We start from the raw sequence: 26,948 nt of genomic DNA, 5'->3' as shown, positions 1-26,948 counted from the left end.
TGAAAAACTTGTACATGTGGAGGATGCTATCCTTTACCTGCTGCACCGAGCCCACTCACACCTGGACAAGGGAAATGGCGCAGTGAGGATCCTGTTCCTGGACTTCTCGAGTGCCTTTAATACTATCCAGCCCCGCCTACTCCAGGACAAGCTGGACAGAATGCGAGTGGATCCCTGCCTGGTTGCCTGGATTTCAGACTACCTCACCGATAGGCCACAGTACGTTAGACTGCAGGACATCACATCTGACACTGTGATCAGCAGCACCGGAGCACCGCAGGGAACGGTGCTGGCCCCTCTTCTTTTCACCCTGTACACCGCTGACTTCTGCTACAACTCAGAGCTGTGTCACATCCAGAAGTACGCGGATGACACAGCCATCGTCGGGTGCATCAGGGACGGCAGAGAGGAGGAGTTTCGGAGGCTGGTGAGGGACTTTGTTGTCTGGTGCCACAGGAACCTCTTGCAGCTCAACCCTTCAAAGACCAAGGAGCTGGTCATTGACTTTGGGAGGTCGAGTCCAAGGTCACAACCTATTGTGATCGAGGGAGTCGAGGTACAGACCGTGGACTCATTCAAGTACCTCGGGGTGTGGGTGGACAACAAGCTGGACTGGACTGTTAACACGGACCACTTGTACAGGAAAGGACAGAGCAGGCTGTACTTCCTGAGGAGGCTGCACTCCTTCAATGTCTGTAAAAAACTATTGTGGATGTACTACCAGTCTGTGGTTGCCAGTGTTCTGTACTACATCGTAGTGTGCTGGGGGGGCAGTATATCTAAGAAGGACAGCTCCAGACTGGAGAAACTGATCAGGCGGGCCGGTTCTACGATCGGACTAAAACTGGACTCACTGGTGGCAGTGGCAGAGAAGAGGACTGTGGAAAAACTAGTGAGCATCCTGGATGATGCCAGTCACCCTCTGCATACCGTTGTCAGTAGCCAGAGGAGCCTGTTCAGTGCTAGACTGCTTCATCCCAAGTGCAGGACTAATAGACTAAAAAACTCCTTTGTCCCACACGCCATTAGACTGTACAACTCCTCTCTGGGAGGGAGGGGGGGTACTAGAATGACGGGGGATGCAAAACAATAACGCTTTCATAACATGGTCACTACTGCCTAGTTTCTCTTGTTATATTCTTATTTTACTGTTATATTTGTATTCTCATTGATGCTTTTTGTTTTTATTCTATTGTAATATTTTTTGTATTTTGTTTCCATTTATACCCCCATTATTTACTTTTTTAAATTCGATCTCAATTCTGTACACTGCTGCTGGAATTTTATTTTTCCTGAGGGAACTCTCCTGAAGGAATCAATAAAGTACTATCTATCTATCTATCTATCTATCTATCTATCTATCTATCTATCTATCTATCTATCTATCTATCTATCTATCCTATCTATCTATCTATCTATCTATCTATCTATCTATCTATCTATCTATCTATCTATCTATCTATCTATCTATCTATCTATCTATCTATCTATCTATCTATCTATCTATCTATCTATCTATCTATCTATCTATCTATCTATCTATCTATCTATCTATCTATCTATCTATCTATCTATCTATCTATCTATCTATCTATCTATCTATCTATCTATCTATCTATCTATCTATCTATCTATCTATCTATCTATCTATCTATCTATCTATCTATCTATCTATCTATCTATCTATCTATCTATCTATCTATCTATCTATCTATCTATCTATCTATCTATCTATCTATCTATCTATCTATCTATCTATCTATCTATCTATCTATCTATCTATCTATCTATCTATCTATCTATCTATCTATCTATCTATCTATCTATCTATCTATCTATCTATCTATCTATCTATCTATCTATCTATCTATCTATCTATCTATCTATCTATCTATCTATCTATCTATCTATCTATCTATCTATCTATCTATCTATCTATCTATCTATCTATCTATCTATCTATCTATCTATCTATCTATCTATCTATCTATCTATCTATCTATCTATCTATCTATCTATCTATCTATCTATCTATCTATCTATCTATCTATCTATCTATCTATCTATCTATCTATCTATCTATCTATCTATCTATCTATCTATCTATCTATCTATCTATCTATCTATCTATCTATCTATCTATCTATCTATCTATCTATCTATCTATCTATCTATCTATCTATCTATCTATCTATCTATCTATCTATCTATCTATCTATCTATCTATCTATCTATCTATCTATCTATCTATCTATCTATCTATCTATCTATCTATCTATCTATCTATCTATCTATCTATCTATCTATCTATCTATCTATCTATCTATCTATCTATCTATCTATCTATCTATCTATCTATCTATCTATCTATCTATCTATCTATCTATCTATCTATCTATCTATCTATCTATCTATCTATCTATCTATCTATCTATCTATCTATCTATCTATCTATCTATCTATCTATCTATCTATCTATCTATCTATCTATCTATCTATCTATCTATCTATCTATCTATCTATCTATCTATCTATCTATCTATCTATCTATCTATCTATCTATCTATCTATCTATCTATCTATCTATCTATCTATCTATCTATCTATCTATCTATCTATCTATCTATCTATCTATCTATCTATCTATCTATCTATCTATCTATCTATCTATCTATCTATCTATCTATCTATCTATCTATCTATCTATCTATCTATCTATCTATCTATCTATCTATCTATCTATCTATCTATCTATCTATCTATCTATCTATCTATCTATCTATCTATCTATCTATCTATCTATCTATCTATCTATCTATCTATCTATCTATCTATCTATCTATCTATCTATCTATCTATCTATCTATCTATCTATCTATCTATCTATCTATCTATCTATCTATCTATCTATCTATCTATCTATCTATCTATCTATCTATCTATCTATCTATCTATCTATCTATCTATCTATCTATCTATCTATCTATCTATCTATCTATCTATCTATCTATCTATCTATCTATCTATCTATCTATCTATCTATCTATCTATCTATCTATCTATCTATGCCTTTATTACCAGTAGGCTAGAATCTATGCCTTTATTACCAGTAGGCTAGAATCTATGCCTTTATTACCAGTAGGCTAGACTATTGTAATGGTCTCCTTGCAGGTCTTCCCAAAAAAACTGTCAGGCAGCTACAGCTTTTTCAGAACGCTGCTGCTAGAGTTCTAACAAAGATCAAAAAATGTGAGCACATTACACCAATTCTTAAATCCTTACATTGGCTCCCTGTACATCAGAGAATTGATTTCAAAATCCTCCTGCTCACATATAAATCACTACATGGTCTAGGGCCGAAGTATATTACTGATATGCTCCCACTATATAAGCCCTCTAGATCACTAAGATCTTCTGAGACCAATCTGTTAGCGGTTCCAAGAGTAAACTCAAATCAAGGGAGAGCATCATTCAGTCACTATGCAACAAATAGCTGGAATAAACTTCCTGAAGATATCAGACTTTCCCCAACTCGGACTATTGAAACTAGACTGAAGACTTTTATGTTCACCTTAGCTTTCAGCTAAATCTTTTAATCTTTTAACTTTTAACGTCTGCACTGTTTTTATTTTTATTGTCTGCATTTTAATTTTGCCTTTATTTTCTTTCATTCACTTTGTTGTCTGTGAAGCACTTTGAATCTGCCTTGTGTATGAAAAGCGCTATACAAATAAAGTTGCCTTGCCTTGCCTTGCCTCTGTCTGCTCGCCAGAAGTTTCCGAAAACAGAAACTTTTGTGATAACATACATAAAATTACTCTGACATATTTTAATGGTTCTTAAGGGGAAAAATATAAAAATGTCCCCCGCATCCTTCGATTTGTCAGTCTGTGGCCGTCAGTGGAAAAGGTTTTGGCACCATTAGCGTATAGACAATGATGTCGTCACAACGATGTCGTGGTTTAGTCGAGATCAACATCGGCTTCCGCCAATGTGTGCAGATGCTGGTGCACGGCAAGAACGACATCACGGCCGTGACCTCACGAGTGCAACAGTTTGTGGAGGAGAGGATGCAGACCACTATGGTGTGTACGATGGAATGATAACAATAATAATGATTAGACGATGTACAACATGTGTTTCTGCCTGTGTCTCTTGCTGTTTGCGTGTCTTCCAGCTCACGGGTGTGCTAATAGGCGCCGCCGTGGCAGTCGCAACCATCGGGATCGTGGTGCTCTTCCTGTACAAGAGGTTCAAACATGCTCGTGAGTCCTTCTTCAACTTCACTCTGTCAAGTCACATCAAATATCATATTTTGTTGTTAAAATAAATATAAATACATGCCTTCTCTATCTGAGCGACCACATCAAACATGAGGTGGACGCGGGCAAATACTGCGGCATGGTCATGCTGGACCTTCAGAAGGCCTTTGACACCGTTAACCACGCTATACTGTTGGATAAGCTCAGAGCAATCGGACTTGATAAAACCTCATGGAGCTGGATGCAATCTTACTTGGAGGGGAGGAAACAGGTGGTAGGGGTGAACGGCACCGTGTCCCCCCCCCCCCCCCTCTCAGTAAGATGTGGAGTCCCCCAAGGCAGTATATTAGGGCCTTTACTGTTCCTAATATACGTAAACGACATGTCATCAGCATGCGACTGTGAATTGTTTTTGTTTGCGGATGACTCGGCCATGCTGGTATCCGGCAAGGACAAGTCACAGGTGGAGAAAATCCTCAGTGCTGAACTCTGTAGAACTTGCACCTGGCTCGCTGACTATAAACTATCCATACACTTGGATAAAACGAAATCCATCCTATTTGGGTCCCAAATCAACCTTAAGAAAGTCAGTGACTTCACTATAAAAGTGGGTGACATTGTTATCACCAGGAAGGATGAGGTCACCTACCTAGGTTCCATTCTAGAGGCGAATCTTTCCTGTGATAAAATGGCAACCAAGGTAATCAAAAAGGTCAACCAACGATCAAGATTTCTCTACAGAATCTCCTCTCTGGTCAACAAAAGCACCATTAAGATTCTAGCGGGAACTCTCATTCAACCCTTTTTCGATTACACTAGCACGTCCTGGTTATCTAGCACCTCCAAAACCCTCAAATGTAGACTCCAAACATCCCAGAACAAGCTAGTTAGGTTACTTCTAGACCTCCACCCCAGATCACATCTCACTCCTACCCACTTCTCCAAAGTGGGCTGGCTCAAGGTGGAGGACAGAGTAAAACAACTTGCACTGAGCCTAGTCTATAAAATCCGCTACACCTCCCTGTTACCGAAGTACACGTCAAACTACTTCCATAACGTAAATGACCGCCATAACCACAACACCAGGGGGAGCTCCACTAACCACGTTAAACCCAGATTCCGATCTAACAAAGGTCTTAACTCATCCTCCTTGCATGCCACATCAATATGGAATGCACTCCCAACAGGTGTAAAAGAAAGGGCATCTCTATCCTCCTTCAAAACCGCACTAAAAGAACACCTCCAGGCAACTTCAACCCTAGACTAACACCCTCCCCCCACCACATCCCACCTCCCCGGATTGTAAATAACCAAATGTATATACTTGTTCTTATGCTTTCTGAGCTCACTATGTTCACTACCTGCTTTACATATCCTACCAAGTCAGACCTACACTGTTTCAATGTCCATTTCTCAGATGATATAATTGTTGATGACTGAAGTGCTGATATCAACCAAACCTAACCCCCCCGCCCCAACCCCCTCCACATCTCACCCCCCGGATTGTAAATAATGTAAATAATTCAATGTATATACTCTTATGATTAACTTGTGTGATGACTGTATTATGCTGATAGTATATATTTATACCATGAATTGATTAACGTGGACCCCGACTTAAACAAGTTGAAAAACTTATTGGGGTGTTACCTTTTAGTGGTCAAATGTACGGAATATGTACTGTACTGTACAATCTACTAATAAAAGGTTTCAATCAATCAAAAACCGTATAAATCCGGATTATAGAGAAAACTACATTTTAGAAAAAAATTTCCCCATATATAAGTCCCAGATATATACGTTGTGAAATGAGATATTTACACATAAATATGTATTTAATGTATATTTACATACTTTAATTGTTTCCAAACGGTGTTTGTAACAAGGCAGTAAAACGGCTGATCAAACAAAACCGAATTCATGGTCATGGACCCACTAGCTGCGCAAGTTAGCTCTCCAATCAGCTAAACAGACACCATAACTCCACAGTGACGTTTTGGTGAATATACTGAGGATTTGTGAAACTGAAACAATACAAAAATAATGTAATTTTTAGTTGATAATACTAACACAGACACTCGTAAATAAGTTAGCATATCAGTTCATGCTGACATTACATTACGATAGCACATACAAATATGCATGCAAACACTCCTACAGACATCACACATGGGACAAGAATTGTTTTAGTTACATTGTAAAACTTACGAACATTGCTTGGAGCGATGAATGAAGAATCCATACGAGTAGAAACGCTATCGATGGCTCGAAAACAGAACGGCATTTATACAGCATCAAGGATTGGAATTGGGGGTTAAATCACCAAAAATTATTCCCGGGCGTGGCTGCTCACTGCTCCCCTCACCTCCCAGGAGGTGATCAAGGGTGATGGGTCAAATGCAGAGAATAATTTCGCCACACCCAGTGTGTGTGTGAGACAATCATTGGTACTTTAACTTAACTTCTGGTTCAAACACTTTTAGGCATTCATCCAGAAGCCCCTACAGTGAGCGAACTTGTCCAAAAGAGGACGCCGTTGCACAAAAAATAACACATCTTTAAACTGTCTTTGCATGTGTTCAATGAAAACTATTTGCGTTATGGCCGTCCGCGAAGAAAAATCCATTAATTAACTGCACTGTATTAAAAGCCGCAGGATTCAAAGCGTAGGAAAAAAAGTAGCACCTTATATTTTGGAATTTACGGTAAATATTTGTTTGGCTTATGATTTTATACATTAAATTATACAATTTAAAAATGACAATAGAATTTACAGAAGAAAAAAAAAATCCCATCTCAATTATCAGAATTTTGAAAATTAAAAAGAACAACCGTAGATTTTATGGTCAAATGTTGGCGACTGAGCTTCCTTTTTTTTAATTTTTTTTTTTTAACGTAAATTCTAGAGATTTTTTTTTTCAGTGTATGTAAAAAAATATATATATAATAACCAAATGCATATTTTCTTGTTCATATAAAGATACATACTTAAATACCCCTTTGACTTATCATTCCATGCATCAAATTGTACACTGTAAAAATGATGTTTTACAGTAAAAAAACATTTTTTTAAATCCATCTCAGTTGGCAGAATTTCTTCGTAAAAAACAGTGGTACCATTTTTTAATTGACAGTAAGGCCCTGTAAAAAGAACACTTTTTCCGCCAAATCTACATATTTTTTCACAGCGTATATAAAAAAAACAGTAAAATAATCACATGCATAGTAATATAATGAGGCAAAGCCTTGTACATATTATCGACTGTTCCACGGGGGCCTTTGTGGCCCTCAATGAAAAGCAGTTGGACACCCCTGATGTCACCTTTCTGAGCAGGTGAACAGCAGCCAGGTGTGCCTCACTATCGCTTCAGAAAGAGAGACAAAGTGCTCTTCTATGGGAGAAAAATCATGCGCAAGGTAGCAGCACACAAACCATCCTTTCTGTGATATGTATTTGACAGCACTGCTGTTTGTTTTGAAAGGTCCAGACTTTGTCCTCCCTCCCCCCGACTTCCTCCTCGTCTACCTCCGTGTCAAAGCAGCGTGTGCGCAAGAGAACCAAAGTCCTAAGCATCGCTCGCAAGTAGGTGCCGTCCACCGCAAGGAAGTGGGGCCCCGCTTCAAAAACCTCTCTCCTCCGCTCCTAACAGAATCCTCCGGATCCGCAAAGATCCGCCCACCCTGCAGCCCAAAGAACCTCCGCCCTCGTTGCTGGAGGCCGACCTGACCGAGTTCGACGTGCAGAGCTCCAACCTGCCCTCCGAGGTCCTCTACATGCTGAAGAACGTCAGGTGAGTTGACTCCACCCACCCGGCTCCCAGTGCCACTCACACTGCTGAATGAAGGCTCGGGGAAAATACATTCTTACTCTCTAAATCAAGGCGACAAAGAAAAATAATTTCATTAATGTCTTTATTACAAAAGATGAATTTATGTAAGTGCAATTATTGCATTTGAATTTTGTGAACTGAACTATTTTTTACATCAAATTATGCTGACAATTTCATTGGGAAAAAAAACATTCAGGGTTTTTAAATTCAGTGTATAGAAATTTAGTATAGAAAAATTCAGTGTAAAAAAATTCAGTGAACAAATAAAACATTCAGTGTATAAAAATGTCAGTGTTTTAAAATTCAGTGAAAAAATAAAAAATAATATATATATATAGTATATAATATATAATAAACAAAGTTTTCTATGACAAAAAGGGCACAAAACAAACAAATTAAAAAGTAATAATTAAAAACTCATCACTGACGGATAGATCTGAAGTTGATTTAGAGATTTATGGGTTGAAATAAAATAAAATATACGACTTATTTTAATGCTGTTATGAGTGGGGCCCTTCTGGATCCTGAATAATTTTAGTGGGATTTTTTTTAGTTTTTTTTTACATTAATCGCTCAAAAAATAATAATGAATCAAAATCAATGTTGTTATGAGTTATTCATTTATTTAAGGCTCCAATTACTTTACAGTAAATATTCCATTATGAAATATTTATTTGGACAATACATCGTATTTTGTGTGTTTGTCATAAAAGAAAAAAAACCCACCTTTTATATTTATATATATATATATATATATATATATATATATATATATATATATATATATATATATATATATATATATATATATATATATATATATATATATATATATATGTGTGTGTGTGTGTATATATATGCACACATATACACGCTATGTGTTTGTGTGTGTATATATATATTTATATAGTGTGTGTGCATATATATATATATATATATATATATGCACACATACACACTATATATATATATATATATATATATATATATATATATATATATATATATATATATATATATATATATATATATATATACATATATATATATATATACACACATATACATGCCAAATGTGTTTGTGTGTGTGTAAATATATATATATATATATATATATATATATATATATATATATATATATATATATATATATATATATATATATATATATAATATATATAATATAAAATATTGTATTATGCCAAGGTCGCCCAGTTAACTGCCTTTTCATGATGTACGGTAACTGAATTTTTTGTGTTTGAATTTTGTGAACTGAATAGTTTTTTACGTCAAATTATGCTGACAATTTCATTGAATAAAAACAATCAGGGTTTTAAAATTCAGTGGATAAAAATTTCTGTTTTAAAATTCAGTGGATAAAAATTTCAGTGTTTTTAAATGCAGTGTAAAAAAAATTCTGTGTAAAAAAAAACTCAGTGTAAAAAAAATTCTGTGTAAAAAAACAAAACAAAAACACATATATATATATATATATATATATATATATATATATATATATATATATATATATATATATATATATATATATATATATATATATATATATATATATATATATATATATATACATATATATATATAATAAAATAAAAAAATTGTTGTATTATGCCAAGGTCGCCCAGTTAACTGCCTTTTCATGACGGACGGTAACTAATTTTTTTGCGTTTAAATTTTGTTGAAATTGTGCGATACCAGCGACCAATGCATTTATTAAAATTCAACCAACTAGATAATGTACATTTAAATGATCTTTGCCTGTAAATGATCTATTTACAATTTGATTTAATTAACATGCAAAATAAATTATTACATTGTCCAAAGTTAGCTGGGATTGGCGCCATCTTACCTGCAATATAAAAATAAACACATTTCAATGATCTATTTAAAAGCTGTTTTGCATGTAAATTAAACTTTTGAGGAATTGACCTTATTTTGCTTTAATTTAGGCATTAAAAAATATTCATATATGTTCTTTATTCCTGTTGTCGGCTTAGCCTTATTGTACTGAGCAGCCAGGACAGAGAAGCTCATTATGTTGCTACGTTCATAACAGAGCTCACTGATCTGAAGTCTCTTGTTTTTTTCCTACTGTTGATTTAACCGGGAAATGCCCTTTTTGGATTAAGAAAACTAATCTCCTGGGTCTGGACTTCAGAGGTTGTGTACGTTTATTACACAGGGTTTTGGGCCACTTTGAGAAGCCTCTGTTCCTGGAGCTCTGTCGCCACATGGTGTTCATCGAGCTGCAGGAGGGCGAGGCTCTTTTCAAGCCCGGGGACGAGGACGACAGCATCTACGTGGTCCAAGATGGCCGACTGGAGCTGTCCATCTGTGAGAACGTAGGTGGACAGTATGCACATGCTTTACTGCCGGGTGTCAGAACGTGCTGCTGTCTCGCAGGACGGCACGGAAGTGGCGGTGAAGGATGTTCTTCCCGGAGACAGCGTCCACAGCTTGCTGAGTATTCTGGACATCATCACTGTGAGCTTCTCCACCTCTCAGCCTCGTCTTTCATGCCTTTTTCTCCTTCTCCTTGCAAATGAATCACTCCCCCTTAAAATCACTGTCCTTATTGCTGCAATGTACTTGATCAGTCATCTGATGAGAGGGTTGATCAATACTCTGTCAATGGACGAGCAACCACTCGGGGGCGCTGTGGTTTAGTCTTAAAGGCCTACTGAAATGACATTTTTTTATTTAAACGGGGATAGCAGATCCATTCTATGTGTCATACTTGATCATTTCGCGTTATTGCCATATTTTTGCTGAAAGGATTTAGTAGAGAACATCGACGATAAAGTTCGCAACTTTTGGTCGCTGATAAAAAAGCCTTGCCTGTACCGGAAGTAGCGTGATGTCGCAGGTTGAAAGGCTCCTCACATTTCCCCATTGTTTACACCAGCAGCGAGAGCGATTCGGACCGAGAAAGCGACGATTACCCCATTAATTTGAGCCAGGATGAAAGATTCGTGGATGAGGAACGTAAGAGTGAAGGACTAGAGTGCAGTGCAGGACGCATCTTTTTTCGCTCTGACCGTAACTTAGGTACAAGCTGGCTCATTCATTGGATTCCACACCCTCTCCTTTTTCTATTGCGGATCACGGATTCGTATTTTAAACCACCTCGGATACTATAAACTCTTGAAAATGAGAGTCGAGAACGCAAAATGGACATTCACAGTGACTTTTATCTCCACGACAATACATCGGCGAAGCACTTTAGCTACGGAGCTAACGTGATAGCATCGGGCTTAACTGCAGATAGAAACAAAATAAATAAACCCCTGACTGGAAGGATAGACAGAAAATCAATGCTATTAAACCATGGACCTGTAACTACACGGTTAATGCTGTACCGCCTGGCGAAGCTTAACAATGCTGTTGCTAACGACGCCATTGAAGCTAACTTAGCAACAGGACCTCACAGAGCTATGCTAAAAACATTAGCTATCCACCTACGCCAGCCAGCCCTCATCTGCTCATCAACACCCGTGCTCACCTGCGTTCCAGCGATCGACGGTGCGACGAAGGACTTCACCCGATCATCGATGCGGTCGGCGGCTAGCGTCGGATAGCGCGTCTGCTATCCAAGTCAAAGTCCTCCTGGTTGTGTTGCTGCAGCCAGCCGCTAATACACCGATCCCACCTACAGCTTTCTTCTTTGCAGTCTCCATTGTTCATTAAACAAATTGCAAAAGATTCACCAACACAGATGTCCAGAATACTGTGGAATTTTGAGATGAAAACCGAGCTTATGGTATTGGATACAATGTGTCCCAATACTTCCATTTCAACGATTGACGTCACGCGCATACGTCATCATACATAGACGTTTTCAACCGGAAGTTTCGCGGGAAATTTAAAATTGCACTTTATAAGTTAACCCGGCCGTATTGGCATGTGTTGCAATGTTAAGATTTCATCACTGTTATATAAACTATCAGACTGCGTGGTCGGTAGTAGTGGCTTTCAGTAGGCCTTTAACTCGCAAAAGGCTGCAGAACAAATGATTGCAAAGAAAGAGCAAATGCCAACTTGGCATTTTTGTCTTCCACAATGCCGTTTATTTGATCAATTTCTGGAGTGCAGACCCTTTTCCTGCCCTTATAGCTTTTTAAGAAAAATGATTGGCATATGGCAACACTAAATTGGCCCTAGTGTGTGAATGTGAGTGTGAATGTTGTCTGTCTATCTGTGTTGGCCCTGTGATGAGGTGGCGACTTGTCCAGGGTGTACCCCGCCTTCCGCCCGATTGTAGCTGAGATAGGCTCCAGCGCCCCCCGCGACCCCGAAGGGAATAAGCGGTAGAAAATGGATGGATGGATATTTATTTAATGACTATCAGCCAAATACCGTATTTACGGAGTATAAGGCGCACTTAAAATGCTTTTTTCCCCCCTCCAAACCCGACAGTGCGCCTTATAACCGGTGCGCCTAATGTACGGAATAATTCTGGTTTTGCTTACCGACCTCAAAGCTATTTTAATTGGTTCATGGTTTAATGATAAGTGTGACCAGTCAAACATAAGAGATGCATGTAGACTGCACTATGATGGCATAATGACTCAAGTAAACAACACCAGCTCCCTGGTGGTCTAGAGGCTAGGATTTGGCGCTCTCACCGCCGTTGCCCGGGTTCAATTTCCAGTCAGGAAAACACCATCTAACCTGTCTGGGAGCAGTCAATTTATAATTTTACCATGAAGTGATTAACGTGGACCCCGACTTAAAGGCCTACTGAAATGATTTTTTTAAATTTAAACGGGAATAGCAGATCCATTCTATGTGTCATACTTGATCATTTCGCGATATTGCCATATTTTTGCTGAAAGGATTTAGTAGAGAAAATCGACGATAAAGTTCGCAACTTTTGCTCGCTGATAAAAAAAAAGCCTTGCCTGTACCGGAAGTAGCGTGATGTCACAGGAGCTAGTATTCCTCACAATTCCCCATTGTTTACAATGGAGTGAGAGAGATTCGGACTGAGAAAGTGACGATTACCCCATTAATTTGAGCGAGGATGAAAGATTCGTAGATGAGGAACGTTACAGTGAAGGACTTGAGAGGCAGTGATGGACGTATCTTTTTTCGCTCTGACCGTAACTTAGGTACAAGCTGGCTCATTGGATTCCACACGCTCTCCTTTTTCTATTGTAAATCACAGATTTGTATTTTAAACCACCTCAGATACTATATCCTCTTGAAAATGAGAGTCGAGCACGCGAAATGGACATTTAAAGTGACTTTTATCTCCAAGACAATACATCGGTGACACACTTAGCTACTGAGCTAACGTGCTAGCATCGTTCTCAAATGAAGATAGAAACAAAATAAATAAACCCCTGACTGGAAGGATAGACAGAAGAGCAAAAATACTATTAAACCATGTACATGTAACTACACGGTTAAAAATTCTCAGCCTGGTAAGGCTTAACAATGCTGTTGCTAACGACGCTAAGGCTAATTTAGCAACTTAGCAACCGGAACTCACAGAACTATGTACTCTCTCCTTTTTCTATTGTGTATCACGGATTTGTATTTTAAACCACCTCAGATACTATATCCTCTTGAAAATGAGAGTCGAGCACGCGAAATGGACATTTAAAGTGACTTTTATCTCCAAGACAATACATCGGTGACACACTTAGCTACTGAGCTAACGTGCTAGCATCGTTCTCAAATGAAGATAGAAACAAAATAAATAAACCCCTGACTGGAAGGATAGACAGAAGAGCAAAAATACTATTAAACCGTGTACATGTAACTACAAGGTTAAAAATTCTCAGCCTGGTAAGGCTTAACAATGCTGTTGCTAAACTGTGCAATCTACTAATAAAAGTTTAAATTAGAGATGTCGATAAATGCTTTAAAATGTAATATCGGAAATTTTCGGTATCGGTTTCAAAAAGTAAAATTTATGATTTTTAAAAACGCCGCTGTGTACACGGACGTAGGGAGAAGTACAGAGCGCCAATAAACCTTAAAGGCACTGCCTTTGCATGCCGGCCCAGTCACATAATGTCTACGGCTTTTCACACACACAAGGGAATGCCATGCATACTTGGTCAACAGCCATACAGGTCACACTGAGGGTGACCGCATAAACAACTGTAACACTGTTACAAATATGCGCCGGACTGTGAACCCACACCAAACAAGAATGACAAACACATTTCGGGAGAACATCCGCACCGTAACTCAACATAAACACAACAGAACAAATACCCAGAACCCCTTGCAGCACTAACTCTACTAGGACGCTACAATATACACCCCCCGCTAACCCCTACTCCTAAACCCCGCCCACCTCAACCTACTCATGCTCTCTCAGGGAGAGCATGTCCCAAATTCCAAGCTGCTGTTTTGAGGCATGTTAAAAAAAAAAAAAGCACTTTGTGACTTCAATAATAAATATGGCAGTGCCATGTTGGCATTTTTTTTCCATAACTTGAGTTGATTTATTTTGGAAAACCTTGTTACATTGTTTAATGCATCCAGCGGGGCATCAAAACAAAATTAGGCATAATAATTAGGGATGTCCGATAATGGCTTTTTGCCGATATCCGATATTCCGATATTGTCCAACTCTTTAATTACCGATACCGATATCAACCGATACCGATATCAACCGATATATTCAGTCGTGGAATTAACACATTATTATGCCTAATTTGGACAACCAGGTATGGTGAAGATAAGGTACTTTTTAAAAAAATTTGTAAAATAAGATAAATAAATTAAAAACATTTTCTTGAATAAAAAAGAAAGTACAACAATATAAAAACAGTTACATAGAAACTAGTAATGAATGAAAATTAGTAAAATTAACTGTTAAAGGTTAGTACTATTAGTGGACCAGCAGCACGCACAATCATGTGTGCTTACGGACTGTATCCCTTGCAGACTGTATTGATATATATTGATATATAATGTAGGAACCAGAATATTAATAACAGAAAGAAACAACCCTTTTGTGTGAATGAGTGTAAATGGGGGAGGGAGGTTTTTTGGGTTGGTGCACTAATTGTAAGTGTATCTTGTGTTTTTTATGTTGATTTAATAAAAAAATATAAAAAAAAAACAAAAAACGATACCGATAATAAAAAAAACCCATACCGATAATTTCCGATATTACATTTTAACGCATATATCGGCCGATAATATCGGCCTGCCGATATTATCGGACATCTCTAATAATAATGTGTTCATTCCATGACTGTTGGTTGATATCGGAATCGGTAATTAAGAGTAGGACAATATCGGTTATCGGCAAAAAAGCCATTATCGGACATCTCTAGTTTTTAACAACATTATATTGTTAGGGAAAAACAGCACAAGTAATTTTTTTATTCTGGCGACTTATCTGCCAGTTTTTCTACCGTAAAAACAAATGTACCGCCTTTCCATTTACAGTAATACACCGTTAAAAACAACAACCGTAAATTTTACAGTCAAAAACTGGCAGCTCAGTCAACAGAATTTTAATGCAAAAAAACAGTAGTATTTTTTTTTCCAATATACAGTAATACGCTGTAAAGAACAACGTGAAATGTATTGTCATTTTTATTAATTTGATGGGTAGTTTGCTGTAATGTTAAATATTGTTATTTAGACAAAAACATGTTTGGAAAGTATGATAATATACTGCAATGTTTGTTGCAATAATGGATACTATTAAAGTTTAAAAGGTATGCAATTTCGAGCAGTACATATATTTTTTCTGTCAAAATGAAAAAAAATCATTTATGTTTAGTGAGAAAATATGAAGCACTTTATTGACACGTATCATTTCCAGGTGTTTGCGGGCCAGATAAAATTATGTCGCGGGCCTTGACTTTGACACCTGTGATCTAAATGGACATGAACACATTACTGTCTGTGCGCGTAGAACCTCTCTTAGAACAGGATGATTCTTCTCTACTCAGACGGAGGTGCGTTCAAGGACAGAGCAAAAATAAACTAATAAAATATTTCAATAGTTTCATTTAAATACGTTTAAAGTGCTAAGATATTCTAAATAATAAAAGGTTAGCCATTAAAGGACTGCTAAAGGAAATGAGCGTTAATATGTTAATATTGTGTCCATTTTGACAGCCATGTTTAAAACGACATGTTTGTTTATTATTTGCTAATGTCCTTCCAGGGTTACCCGGCCGCTTACAAGACGGTGTCAGCACGAGCAGCCACCCGCTCCACCATCTTACGTTTACCTGCATCGGCCTTTGAGTCCGTCTTCAAGAAATACCCCGAGACGCTAGTACGCGTCATTCAGGTAACGCAACAAATGTTTTTCTTTTTCTTGTATGCCTTAAAGCAGGGGTCACCAACCTTTTTGAAGCCAAGAGCTACTTCTTGGGTACTGATTAATGCGAAGGGCTACCAGTTTGATACACACTTAAATAAATTGCCAGAAATTGCCAATTTGCTCAATTTACCTTTAACTCTATGTTATTATTAATAATTAATGATATTTATCTTTGTGGAAACACTGATCATCTTAATGATGTCTCACAATAAATATATATAGAAACAGATAAATATCAATATGCAACACTTTATTTTTATATTTTCTCTAAGTGCGCATTTTTCAAATTGAACATTTTCAATTGATCACTTCTAAGACAGTCTTGTGAAATCACAATATCCCATTTTTAACTAGCTAGCCACTAACATTTTTGAACAAATCATGAATTACTTTGCACCATGTTTGTACAAATAATAACTCATGTAAAATACAAAAGTCAACTCTCAAATTTTTAAATAAATCATGTCACACTTTTCTGTTTCTTTGTCAGTTAGTGAAGACCAAGTCTTTAAAATATTTTCTTGGATTTTCAAATTCTATTTGAGTTTTGTCTCTCTTAGAATTAAAAATGTCGAGCAAAGCGAGACCAGCTTGCTAGTAAATAAATAAAATTTAAAAAATAGAGGCAGCTCACTGGTAAGTGCTGCTATTTGAGCTATTTTTAGTACAGGCCAGCGGGCTACTCATCTGGTCCTTACGGGCTACCTGCTGCCCCCGGGCACCGCGTTGGTGACCCCTGCCTTAAAGGGTAACAGCACTTGTTTTATTTTAATTTGTCCATCATTCACAATCCTTATGTAAGACAAGAACACACGTTGTTTTCTATTTTTGCATTCTAAATCGCAAAACACGGCTAATAGGAGGTGGCTAACACAAGAGCTAATTTAAAAAAACGTCCAAAAAGCACCAACAATACTCCATTTACATGTCGTGACCTGAATATTAACAAGTATTAGCCATATTGTTATTCTAAGCGCTAACACAGAGAAACTACTTTTATCGGTGCCTTGATCACAGAGCGCTAAGTAGCTCATGCTGCTATGTTGACATATTGAGCTGCTGCATGGCCTCTGAGTTTGTGAGATATAATTCCAGATGGCTGGGGGGAGGTCGTGGACAGAAACACACAAGTTGCTCAACTTTACCATCCAACTTAGTGTCAGGTTCAAACACTGATGACATCTATTAAAACAAACGAGAGGCAAGGAATCATGCAGGGATACAGAGTTAAATGTTGCTCAATTGAGGAAAGACGTTATTTGGGCTGTACTCTAGTTACAGATCCAAACTACGCTCTCAAGTCTAGCCCACGTGCTTCCTCTATTTATTTGGGAGGTCCCTGGTTACATCACTGAAGCTGTCACTGAGGGAATGGGGTTAATGTCGACAGCTCCAGTTAGACACAATATATGATTACACAAGAAATGCACATGTGTTGACACTGGTGATATTGCCTTGTCTCTGCTCTGTCTGCGTCATGGCGGTGTTCGGCCTTTCCAGTCAGCAGGCCGTTCCTGGACACAGACACTGATACGAGACTGGCTTGCAATCTTTTGGATTGCCAGCTTTGCACAGACAAAGAAAAATACCACTTCAGCACAATTGACAATAATTATAGCAACGGCCCTTAAGCATAAAAGTTGTGTGATAATATATACATAATTATTCTAACACTCAGACCTGGAGATGCCGAGAAAGACACAAAAAAAACTGTTTTTAACCCTCTGTGAGGATAATGATGAATTGTTGATGTTAAAGGGGGAAGATATAAACATCCCATCAGTCTTTATCCCAGTGAGAGCAGAGATTGTACAGTAAGTGATTGTTTTATTATGTTTGTATATCTTGTTTAGCACTTGGCAATACTGCGACTTTCTCGATCTGTTTAGCACACCGCTTCTAAAACTTGTAGATCATCCTCCTTATGTTCAGGCTCAAAAAACAGAAGTTTCTGGATCATCATTTGTCCCAAAGTAGTCTTTGTTGTCTCTCATCAAGTCTGCCATGATTAGTAGTCTTGTTGTTGTTGAAGGGAAAGTGAACGTTGTGATGCATTTCTGTGAAATTAATACTAGAGATATCCATACTTGCCAACCCTCCCGTTTTTAGCGGGAGAATCCCGGTATTCAGCGCCTTTCCCGACAACCTCCCGGCAGAGATTTTCTCCCTACAAACTCCCGGTATTCAGCCGGAGCTGGAGGCCACGCCCCCTCCAGCTCAATGCGGACCTGAGACTGAGTGGGGACAGCCTGTTCTCACGTCCGCTTTCCCACAATATAAACAGCTTGCCTGCCCAATGACGTCATAACATCTAGGGCTTTTAGAGAGTAGAGTGGACAACTGCGCACACAAGGAGACGAAGCAGAAGAACGAGGAAATTACAGACAGGGCGACGCCGTCGACGAGCAAGATGAAGAAATACGCTTGCAAGTTCCAAAACGAATGGAAACAAGAATTTCAGTTCATCCAGGACAGTTCGAAGGGGAAGGTGTATGTTGCCTGTAAATATGTAGAACAGACTTCTCCATTGAACACAGTGGCCGAAATTATATACTCATCATGAACGGAGAAGTTAAACAGGACAATACTGCCATCTAATGGATAGCCACCGGAACACTGAAATTCAAGTATTTCTTTTATGTATATATATATATATATATATATATATATATATATATATATATATATATATATATATATATATATATATATATATATATATATATATATATATATATATATATATATATATATATATATATATATATATATATGTATATATATATATATATATATGTATATATATATATATATATGTATATATATATATATATGTATATATATATATATGTATATATATATATATATATATATATGTATATATATATATATATATATATATATATATATATATATATATATATATATATATATATAATATACATATAGCAAAAATTCACTGAAAGTCAAGTATTTCTCATATATATATATATATGTATATGTATGTGTATATATATATATCCATCCATCCATTTTCTACCGCTTATTCCCTTCGGGATCGCGGGGGGTGCTGGAGCCTATATATATATATATATATATGAAATACTCGAGTTGGTGAATTCTAGCTGTAAATAACCACGCCCCCCGCCCCCCCTACCCCCCACCTCCCGATATTGGAGGTCTCAAGGTTGGCAAGTATGGAGATATCCGTTAATTGGTATCGGTTTCAAACCCCCGATTTTCCCAGGAGACTCCTGAATTTCTGTGCCCCTCCCGAAAATCTCCCGGGGCAACCATTCTCCCGAATTTCTCCCGATTTCCACCTGGACAACATTATTGGGGGCGTGCCTTAAAGGCACTGCCTTTAGCGTCCTCTACAACCTGTCGTCACGTCCGGCCCAGTCACGTAATATATGCGGGTTTTACACACACACATAAGTGAATGCAAGGCATACTTGGTCAACAGCCATACAGGTCACACTGAGAGTGACCGTATAAACAACTTTAGCACTGTTACAAATATGCGCCACACTGTGAACCCACACCAAACAAGAATGACCAACACATTTCGGGAGAACATCCGCACCGTAACACAACATAAACACAACAGAACAAATACCCGGAACCCCTTGCTACCACCAAACCCCGCCCCCCCCACCTCAACCCCGCCCCTATCGGAATATCGGATATCGGCAAAAAAGCCATTATCGGACATCTCTAATTAATACAGTTAAAATGATGAAAATATGTAAATATTACATGTTGTTATGAATGTTACTAGATACTACATATATACTTACAGCGTGTATATAAAACCTTGATGGAGGATTGTAGAGCACTTTATAGGCGGAATAGAGCGATTCCATTGTTAGCTGACTTCTGCTAACGTCTATTTACTATTTAGAACGCATGGGAGAAAAAAGTGTTCTTGTCTTACATAAGGATTGTGAATGATAGACAAAATTTAAAAAAGTGCATTTTCCCTTTAAATCTGCTCTGCTTACATGATTTGTGTGTGTTTGCCAGATAATCATGGTGCGCCTCCAAAGAGTCACCTTGTTGGCGTTACATAACTACCTGGGCCTAACGACAGAGCTCTTCAATCCGGTAGGCGGGAAGATAATTAGTAGGCATTGTGATATTGTGTGTGTGTGTGTGTGTGTGTGTGTGTGTGCGTGTGTGTGACATTAGCAGCTGCCGGGAAGGCAAGTGGCATTTCACAGAACATTAAGCACAGCGTCATAAACACAGTCCTTCGTATGGCTGCGAAAGAATAAAGCACAGTAATAAGCCTTTTTATAGAAACTCTGACCTTAGCGTGTGTGTGGCCAATTAAAATAAATACAATTTATTGTCTCTCGCACGCAACGTCATCAACTCTCGAGCCGGGCCTTGGCGACAAGCGCAAATAAGTCCCTTTCATAAATGTCTTCTCCATGCACAATATCTAAGAAATGGATATACCGTATTTTCCGGAGTATAAGTCGCACCGGAGTATAAGTCGCACCTGCCGAAAATGCATAATAAAGAAGGAAAAAAACATATATAAGTCGCACTGGAGTATAAGTCGCATTTTTTGGGGAAATTTATTTGATAAAACCCAACACCAAGAATAGACATTTGAAAGGCAATTTAAAGGCCTACTGAAATGAATTTTTTTTATTTAAACGGGGATAGCAGATCCATTCTATGTGTCATACTTGATCATTTCGCGATATTGCCATATTTTTGCTGAAAGGATTTAGTAGAGAAAATCGACGATAAAGTTTGCAACTTTTGCTCGCTGATAAAAAAGCCTGTACCGGAAGTAGCGTGACATCACAGGAGGTAATATTCCTCACAATTTTCCTTTGTTTACAATGGAGCGAGAGAGATTCGGAGCGACAAAGCGACGATTACCCTATTAATTTGAGTGAGGATGAAATATTCGTGGATGAGGAACGTTAGAGTGAAGAACTAGAGGCAGTGCAGGACGTATCTTTTTTCGCTCTGACCGTAACTTAGGTACAAGGGTTCATTGGATTCCACACTCTCTCCTTTTTCTATTGTGGATCACAGATTTGTATTTTAAACCACCTCGGATACTATATCCTCTTGAAAATGAGAGTCGAGCACGCGAAATGGACATTCACAGTGACTTTTATCTCCACGACAATACATCGGTGACACACTTAGCTACTGAGCTAACGTGATAGCATCGTTCTCAAATGCAGATAGAAACAAAATACATAAATCCCTGACTGGAAGGATAGACAGAAGATCAACAATACTATTAAACCATGTACATGTAACTACACGGTTAATAACTCTCAGCCTGGTAAAGCTTAACAATGCTGTTGCTAACGACGCTAAGGCTAAATTAGCAACCGGACCTCACAGAGCTATGATAAAAACATTAGCACTCCACCTACGCCAGCCAGCCCCCATCTTCCCATCAACAGCCGTGCTCACCTGCGTTCCAGCGATCGACGGCGCGACGAAGGACTTCATCCGTGGGTTTGGCGGCTAGCATCGGCTAGGCGTCTGCTATCAGGGTAAGTAGTCCTTGTTGTGTTGCTACAGCCAGCCGCTAATACACCGATCCCACCTACAACGTTCTTCTTTGCAGCCTCCATTGTTCATTAAACAAATTGCAAAAGATTCACCAACACAGATGTCCAGAATACTGTGGAATTTTGTCGAAGAAAACAGAGCTCTGTGTATTGTGTCCAAACACTTCCGTGGACCTCGCGACATCACGCGCATACGTCATCCTCCAAAGGCGTTTTGAACCGGAAGTTCCCCGGGAAATTTAAAATTGCACTTTATAAGTTAACCCGGCCGTATTGGCATGTGTTGCAATGTTAAGATTTGATCATTGATATATAAACTATCAGACTGCGTGGTTGGTAGTAGTGGCTTTCAGTAGGCCTTTAAAATAAATAAAGAATAGTGAACAACAGGCTGAATAAGTGTACGTTATATGAGGCATAAATAACCAACTGAGAACGTGCCTGGTATGTTAACGTAACATATTATGGTAAGTGTCATTCAAATAACTATAACATATAGAACATGCTATACGTTTACCAAACAATCTGTTACTCCTAATCGCTAAATCCCATGAAATCTTATACGTCTAGTCTCTTACGTGAATGAGCTAAATAATATTATTTGATATTTTATGGTAATGTGTTAATAATTTCACACATAAGTCGCTCCTGAGTATAAGTCGCACCCCCGGCCCAAACTATAAAAAAAAACTGCGACTTATAGTCCGAAAAATACGGTACTTAAATATGAACACTGAATGAGTACCGTAATTTCCGGACTATAAGCCGCACCTGACTATAAGCCGCACCAGCTAAATTTAGGGGAAAATACAGATTGCTCCATATATAAGCCGCACCCGACTATAAGCCGCAGGGTTTTGATGTGTAATTACTGTAGTATATAGGGGTTCCTGCTACTACGGAGGGGATTGTCGGGACAGAGATGACTGTTTGGGAACGCAAAGCGTCCCATTTATTAACAATAAATCTTTCAATCATTCAATCAAACTTTCACATCTTTGACATGGCGAACAGCATTCGTGCAGAGTACAAATAATATAACGGTGCAAAGTAATACAAAGTGCTCGCCTGTACGTTATCAAAATAACCAGCCTACCGGTATATGAAAAGTCAGTCTTTAATCATTGTGTCATCGTCTTCCTCCTGCGTACTAAAACCACCGAAATCCTCTTCGTCGGTGTCGGAGAAGAACAGGCCGTAAATAAGCCGCACCCTTGTATAAGCCGCAGGGACCAGAACGAGGGGAAAAAGTAGCGGCTTATAGTCCGGAAATTACGGTACTCTTGATTTTAATTGTATGCAATAATGATATCTCACCTACTTACAGTTTAACAGGATAAACCTTGTTAAATGATATGAATTCATGTCTTAAGCACAACAATCAATATATATTGAACACATACAGTAAACCTAGGCTTAGGTCAGGCTGATTAGAAAAGTATATACTAAATATTCTGCATAAGAAGTATCGATGGACAAAAAAAACCACGATTCTTATTCATCCCGATTCAGGATCCATTTCATAATTTTCAAAAAAAGTTTTTTTTTTTTTTTTTCTTATGGGAATAATTTTTAAAAAAATGTTTTAAGGGCATCTTTAGGCAACCACAAGGAACTTTTCTAACATGTAACTTACTTTAAAAAAGTTAAAATTATTCTATCAAATAAGTAAAGGTTTGAATCTTTGGGCACCCAATTCATCCGATTCTAACTCCTTGGGGGGGATCATTCGTTTACGAATCGATTCAAGACGATTCTTGCATTGTATTATTAGGTATAATAACTATAATTTGTAATTCCGATTGGAATTGCATGTGAATGCCCTTTGTGCGCAAGCCGCCGATAAGCGTGAGTGGAACTGAAACAATTCGAATCGGGTGGGAAATGTGGGACATGGAGAGGTTTATATATTGCCCATTCATTTTCAGTGGGGGAAATTCCTGGTAATGCCGGAATTTTTGGAACTGGGAAACATGCTGGCTTGAATGTCCATGGTGAGTGGATTGTGGGGATGTTAGAACGATTAGAATTGGGTGAGAAATGCGGGATATGCAGAGGTTTGTATATTGCCTATTCATTGTCAATAGGGAGAAAGTCCTGGAAAATTGGGGATTTTGGGAACACTGGCAGATGTTTTTGCCTTCGATGATTGAATGGTTCGAATCAGGTTTAAAAAAAAATTGGCGGACAAACGTGAGAAATTTTGGAGTTGTAGAACTTTCATTTTCAGTGGGGGAAATTCCTGGTAATGCCGGAATTCTTGGAACTGGGAAACATGCTGGCTTGAATGTCCATGGTGAGTGGAGTGTGTGGATGTTGGAACGGTTCGAATCGGGTGAGAAATGTGGGGTATGCAGAGGTTTGTATATTGCCTATTCATTGTCAATGGGGAGAAATTCCTGGAAAATTGGGAATTTTGGGAAAAGGGGCAAATGTTTTTGCCTTCGATGATTGAATGGTTCGAATCAGGTTTTAAAAAATGGCGGACAAACGTGAGAAATGTTGGAGTTGTACAACTTTCATTTTCAGTGGGGGAAATTCCTGGTAATGCCGGAATTCTTAGAACAGGGAAACATGCTGGCTTGAATGTCAATGGTGAGTGGAGTGTGTGGATGTTGGAACGGTTCGAATCGGGTGAGAAATGTGGGATATGCAGAAGTTTGTATATTGCCTATTCATTGTCAATGGGGTTCTAGAAATTCCTGAAAAATTGGGAATTTGGGGAAAAGTGGCAGATGTTTTTGCCTTCGATGATTGAATGGTTCGAATCAGGTTTAAAAAAAAAATGGCGCACAAACATGAGAAATGTTGTAGTTGTAGAACTTTCATTTTCAGTGGGGGAAATTCCTGGTAATGGCGGAATTCTTGGAACAGGGAAACATGCTGGCTTGAATGTCCATGGTGAGTGGAGTGTGTGGATGTTGGAATGGTTCGAATCGGGTGGGAAATGTGGGGTATGCAGAGGTTTGTATATTGCCTATTCATTGTCAATGGGGAGAAATTCCTGGAAAATTGGTAATTTTGGGTAAAGGGACAGATGTTTTTGCCTTCGATGACTGAATGGTTTGAATCAGGTTTTAAAAAAAAAAAAATGGCGCACAAACGTGAGAAATGTTGGAGTTGTGGAACTTTCATTTTCAGTGGGGGAAATTCCTGGTAATGGCGGAATTATTGGAACTGGGAAACATGCTGGCTTGAATATCCATGGTGAGTGGAGTGTGTGGATGTTGGAACGGTTCGAATCGGGTGAGAAATGTGGGGTATGCAGAGGTTTGTATATTGCCTATTCATTGTCAATGGGGAGAAATTCCTGGAAAATTGGGAATTTTGGGAGAAGGGGCAAATGTTTTTGCCTTCGATGATTGAATGGTTCGAATCAGGTTTTAAAAAATGGCGGACAAACGTGAGAAATGTTGGAGTTGTACAACTTTCATTTTCAGTGGGGGAAATTCCTGGTAATGCCGGAATTCTTAGAACAGGGAAACATGCTGGCTTGAATGTCAATGGTGAGTGGAGTGTGTGGATGTTGGAACGGTTCGAATCAGGTGAGAAATGTGGGATATGCAGAAGTTTGTATATTGCCTATTCATTGTCAATGGGGTTCTAGAAATTCCTGAAAAATTGGGAATTTGGGGAAAAGTGGCAGATGTTTTTGCCTTCGATGACTGAATGGTTCGAATCAGGTTTAAAAAAAAAAATGGCGCACAAACATGAGAAATGTTGTAGTTGTAGAACTTTCATTTTCAGTGGGGGAAATTCCTGGTAATGGCGGAATTCTTGGAACAGGGAAACATGCTGGCTTGAATGTCCATGGTGAGTGGAGTGTGTGGATGTTCGAACGGTTCGAATCGGGTGGGAAATGTGGGGTATGCAGAGGTTTGTATATTGCCTATTCATTGTCAATGGGGAGAAATTCCTGGAAAATTGGTAATTTTGGGTAAAGGGACAGATGTTTTTGCTTTCGATGACTGAATGGTTCGAATCAGGTTTTTAAAAAAAAAAAAAGGCGCACAAACGTGAGAAATGTTGGAGTTGTGGAACTTTCATTTTCAGTGGGGGAAATTCCTGGTAATGGCGGAATTATTGGAACTGGAAAACATGCTGGCTTGAATATCCATGGTGAGTGGAGTGTGTGGATGTTGGAACGGTTCGAATCGGGTGAGAAATGTGGGGTATGCAGAGGTTTGTATATTGCCTATTCATTGTCAATGGGGAGAAATTCCTGGAATATTGGGAATTTTGGGAAAAGGGGCAAATGTTTTTGCCTTCGATGATTGAATGGTTCGAAGCAGGTTTAAAAAATGGCGGACAAACGTGAGAAATGTTGGAGTTGTACAACTTTCATTTTCAGTGGGGGAAATTCCTGGTAATGCCGGAATTCTTAGAACAGGGAAACATGCTGGCTTGAATGTCAATGGTGAGTGGAGTGTGTGGATGTTGGAACGGTTCGAATCGGGTGAGAAATGTGGGGTATGCAGAGGTTTGTATATTGCCTATTCATTGTCAATGGGGAGAAATTCCTGGAATATTGGGAATTTTGGGAAAAGGGGCAAATGTTTTTGCCTTCGATGATTGAATGGTTCGAAGCAGGTTTTTAAAAAAAAATGGCGCACAAACGTGAGTAATGTTGGAGTTGTACAACTTTCATTTTCAGTGGGGGAAATTCCTGGTAATGCCGGAATTCTTGGAACCTGGAAACATGCTGGCTTGAATGGCCAGGGTGAGTGGAGTGTGTGGATGTTCGAACGGTTCGAATCGGGTGAGAAATGTGGGATATGCAGGAATTTGTATATTGCCTATTCATTGTCAATGGGGAGAAATTCCTGGAAAATTGGTAATTTTGGGTAAAGGGGCAGATGTTTTTGCCTTCGATGATTGAATGGTTCGAATCAGGTTTTAAAAAAATGGCTTACAAACGTGAGTAATGTTGGAGTTGTACAACTTTCATTTTCAGTGGGTGAAATTCCTGGTAATGCCG

General features: G+C 38.4%; 1 protein-coding gene across 3 annotated transcripts in view; it reads left to right on the top strand.

Moving 5' to 3' along the window:
- The window catches only part of pnpla7b (patatin-like phospholipase domain containing 7b), a 130,692-nt gene that overhangs the window by 6,121 nt on the left and 97,623 nt on the right, over positions 1–26,948 (top strand). For all 3 annotated transcript variants that reach the window (XM_062057060.1, XM_062057057.1, XM_062057059.1), the window contains exons 3-11: positions 4,002–4,085; positions 4,178–4,265; positions 7,597–7,679; positions 7,745–7,845; positions 7,913–8,053; positions 10,293–10,452; positions 10,514–10,594; positions 16,257–16,385; positions 20,445–20,525. In XM_062057060.1, the coding sequence (XP_061913044.1) occupies positions 4,002–4,085; positions 4,178–4,265; positions 7,597–7,679; positions 7,745–7,845; positions 7,913–8,053; positions 10,293–10,452; positions 10,514–10,594; positions 16,257–16,385; positions 20,445–20,525 (948 nt within the window). The remainder of the gene's footprint in view (positions 1–4,001; positions 4,086–4,177; positions 4,266–7,596; positions 7,680–7,744; positions 7,846–7,912; positions 8,054–10,292; positions 10,453–10,513; positions 10,595–16,256; positions 16,386–20,444; positions 20,526–26,948) is intronic.

Source organism: Entelurus aequoreus, linkage group LG08, assembly GCF_033978785.1.
Source record: "Entelurus aequoreus isolate RoL-2023_Sb linkage group LG08, RoL_Eaeq_v1.1, whole genome shotgun sequence".
Taxonomy (NCBI): Eukaryota; Metazoa; Chordata; class Actinopteri; order Syngnathiformes; family Syngnathidae; genus Entelurus; species Entelurus aequoreus.
Note: the sequence above shows the minus strand (reverse complement) of the source record. Positions and strands in the feature narration are given on the sequence as shown.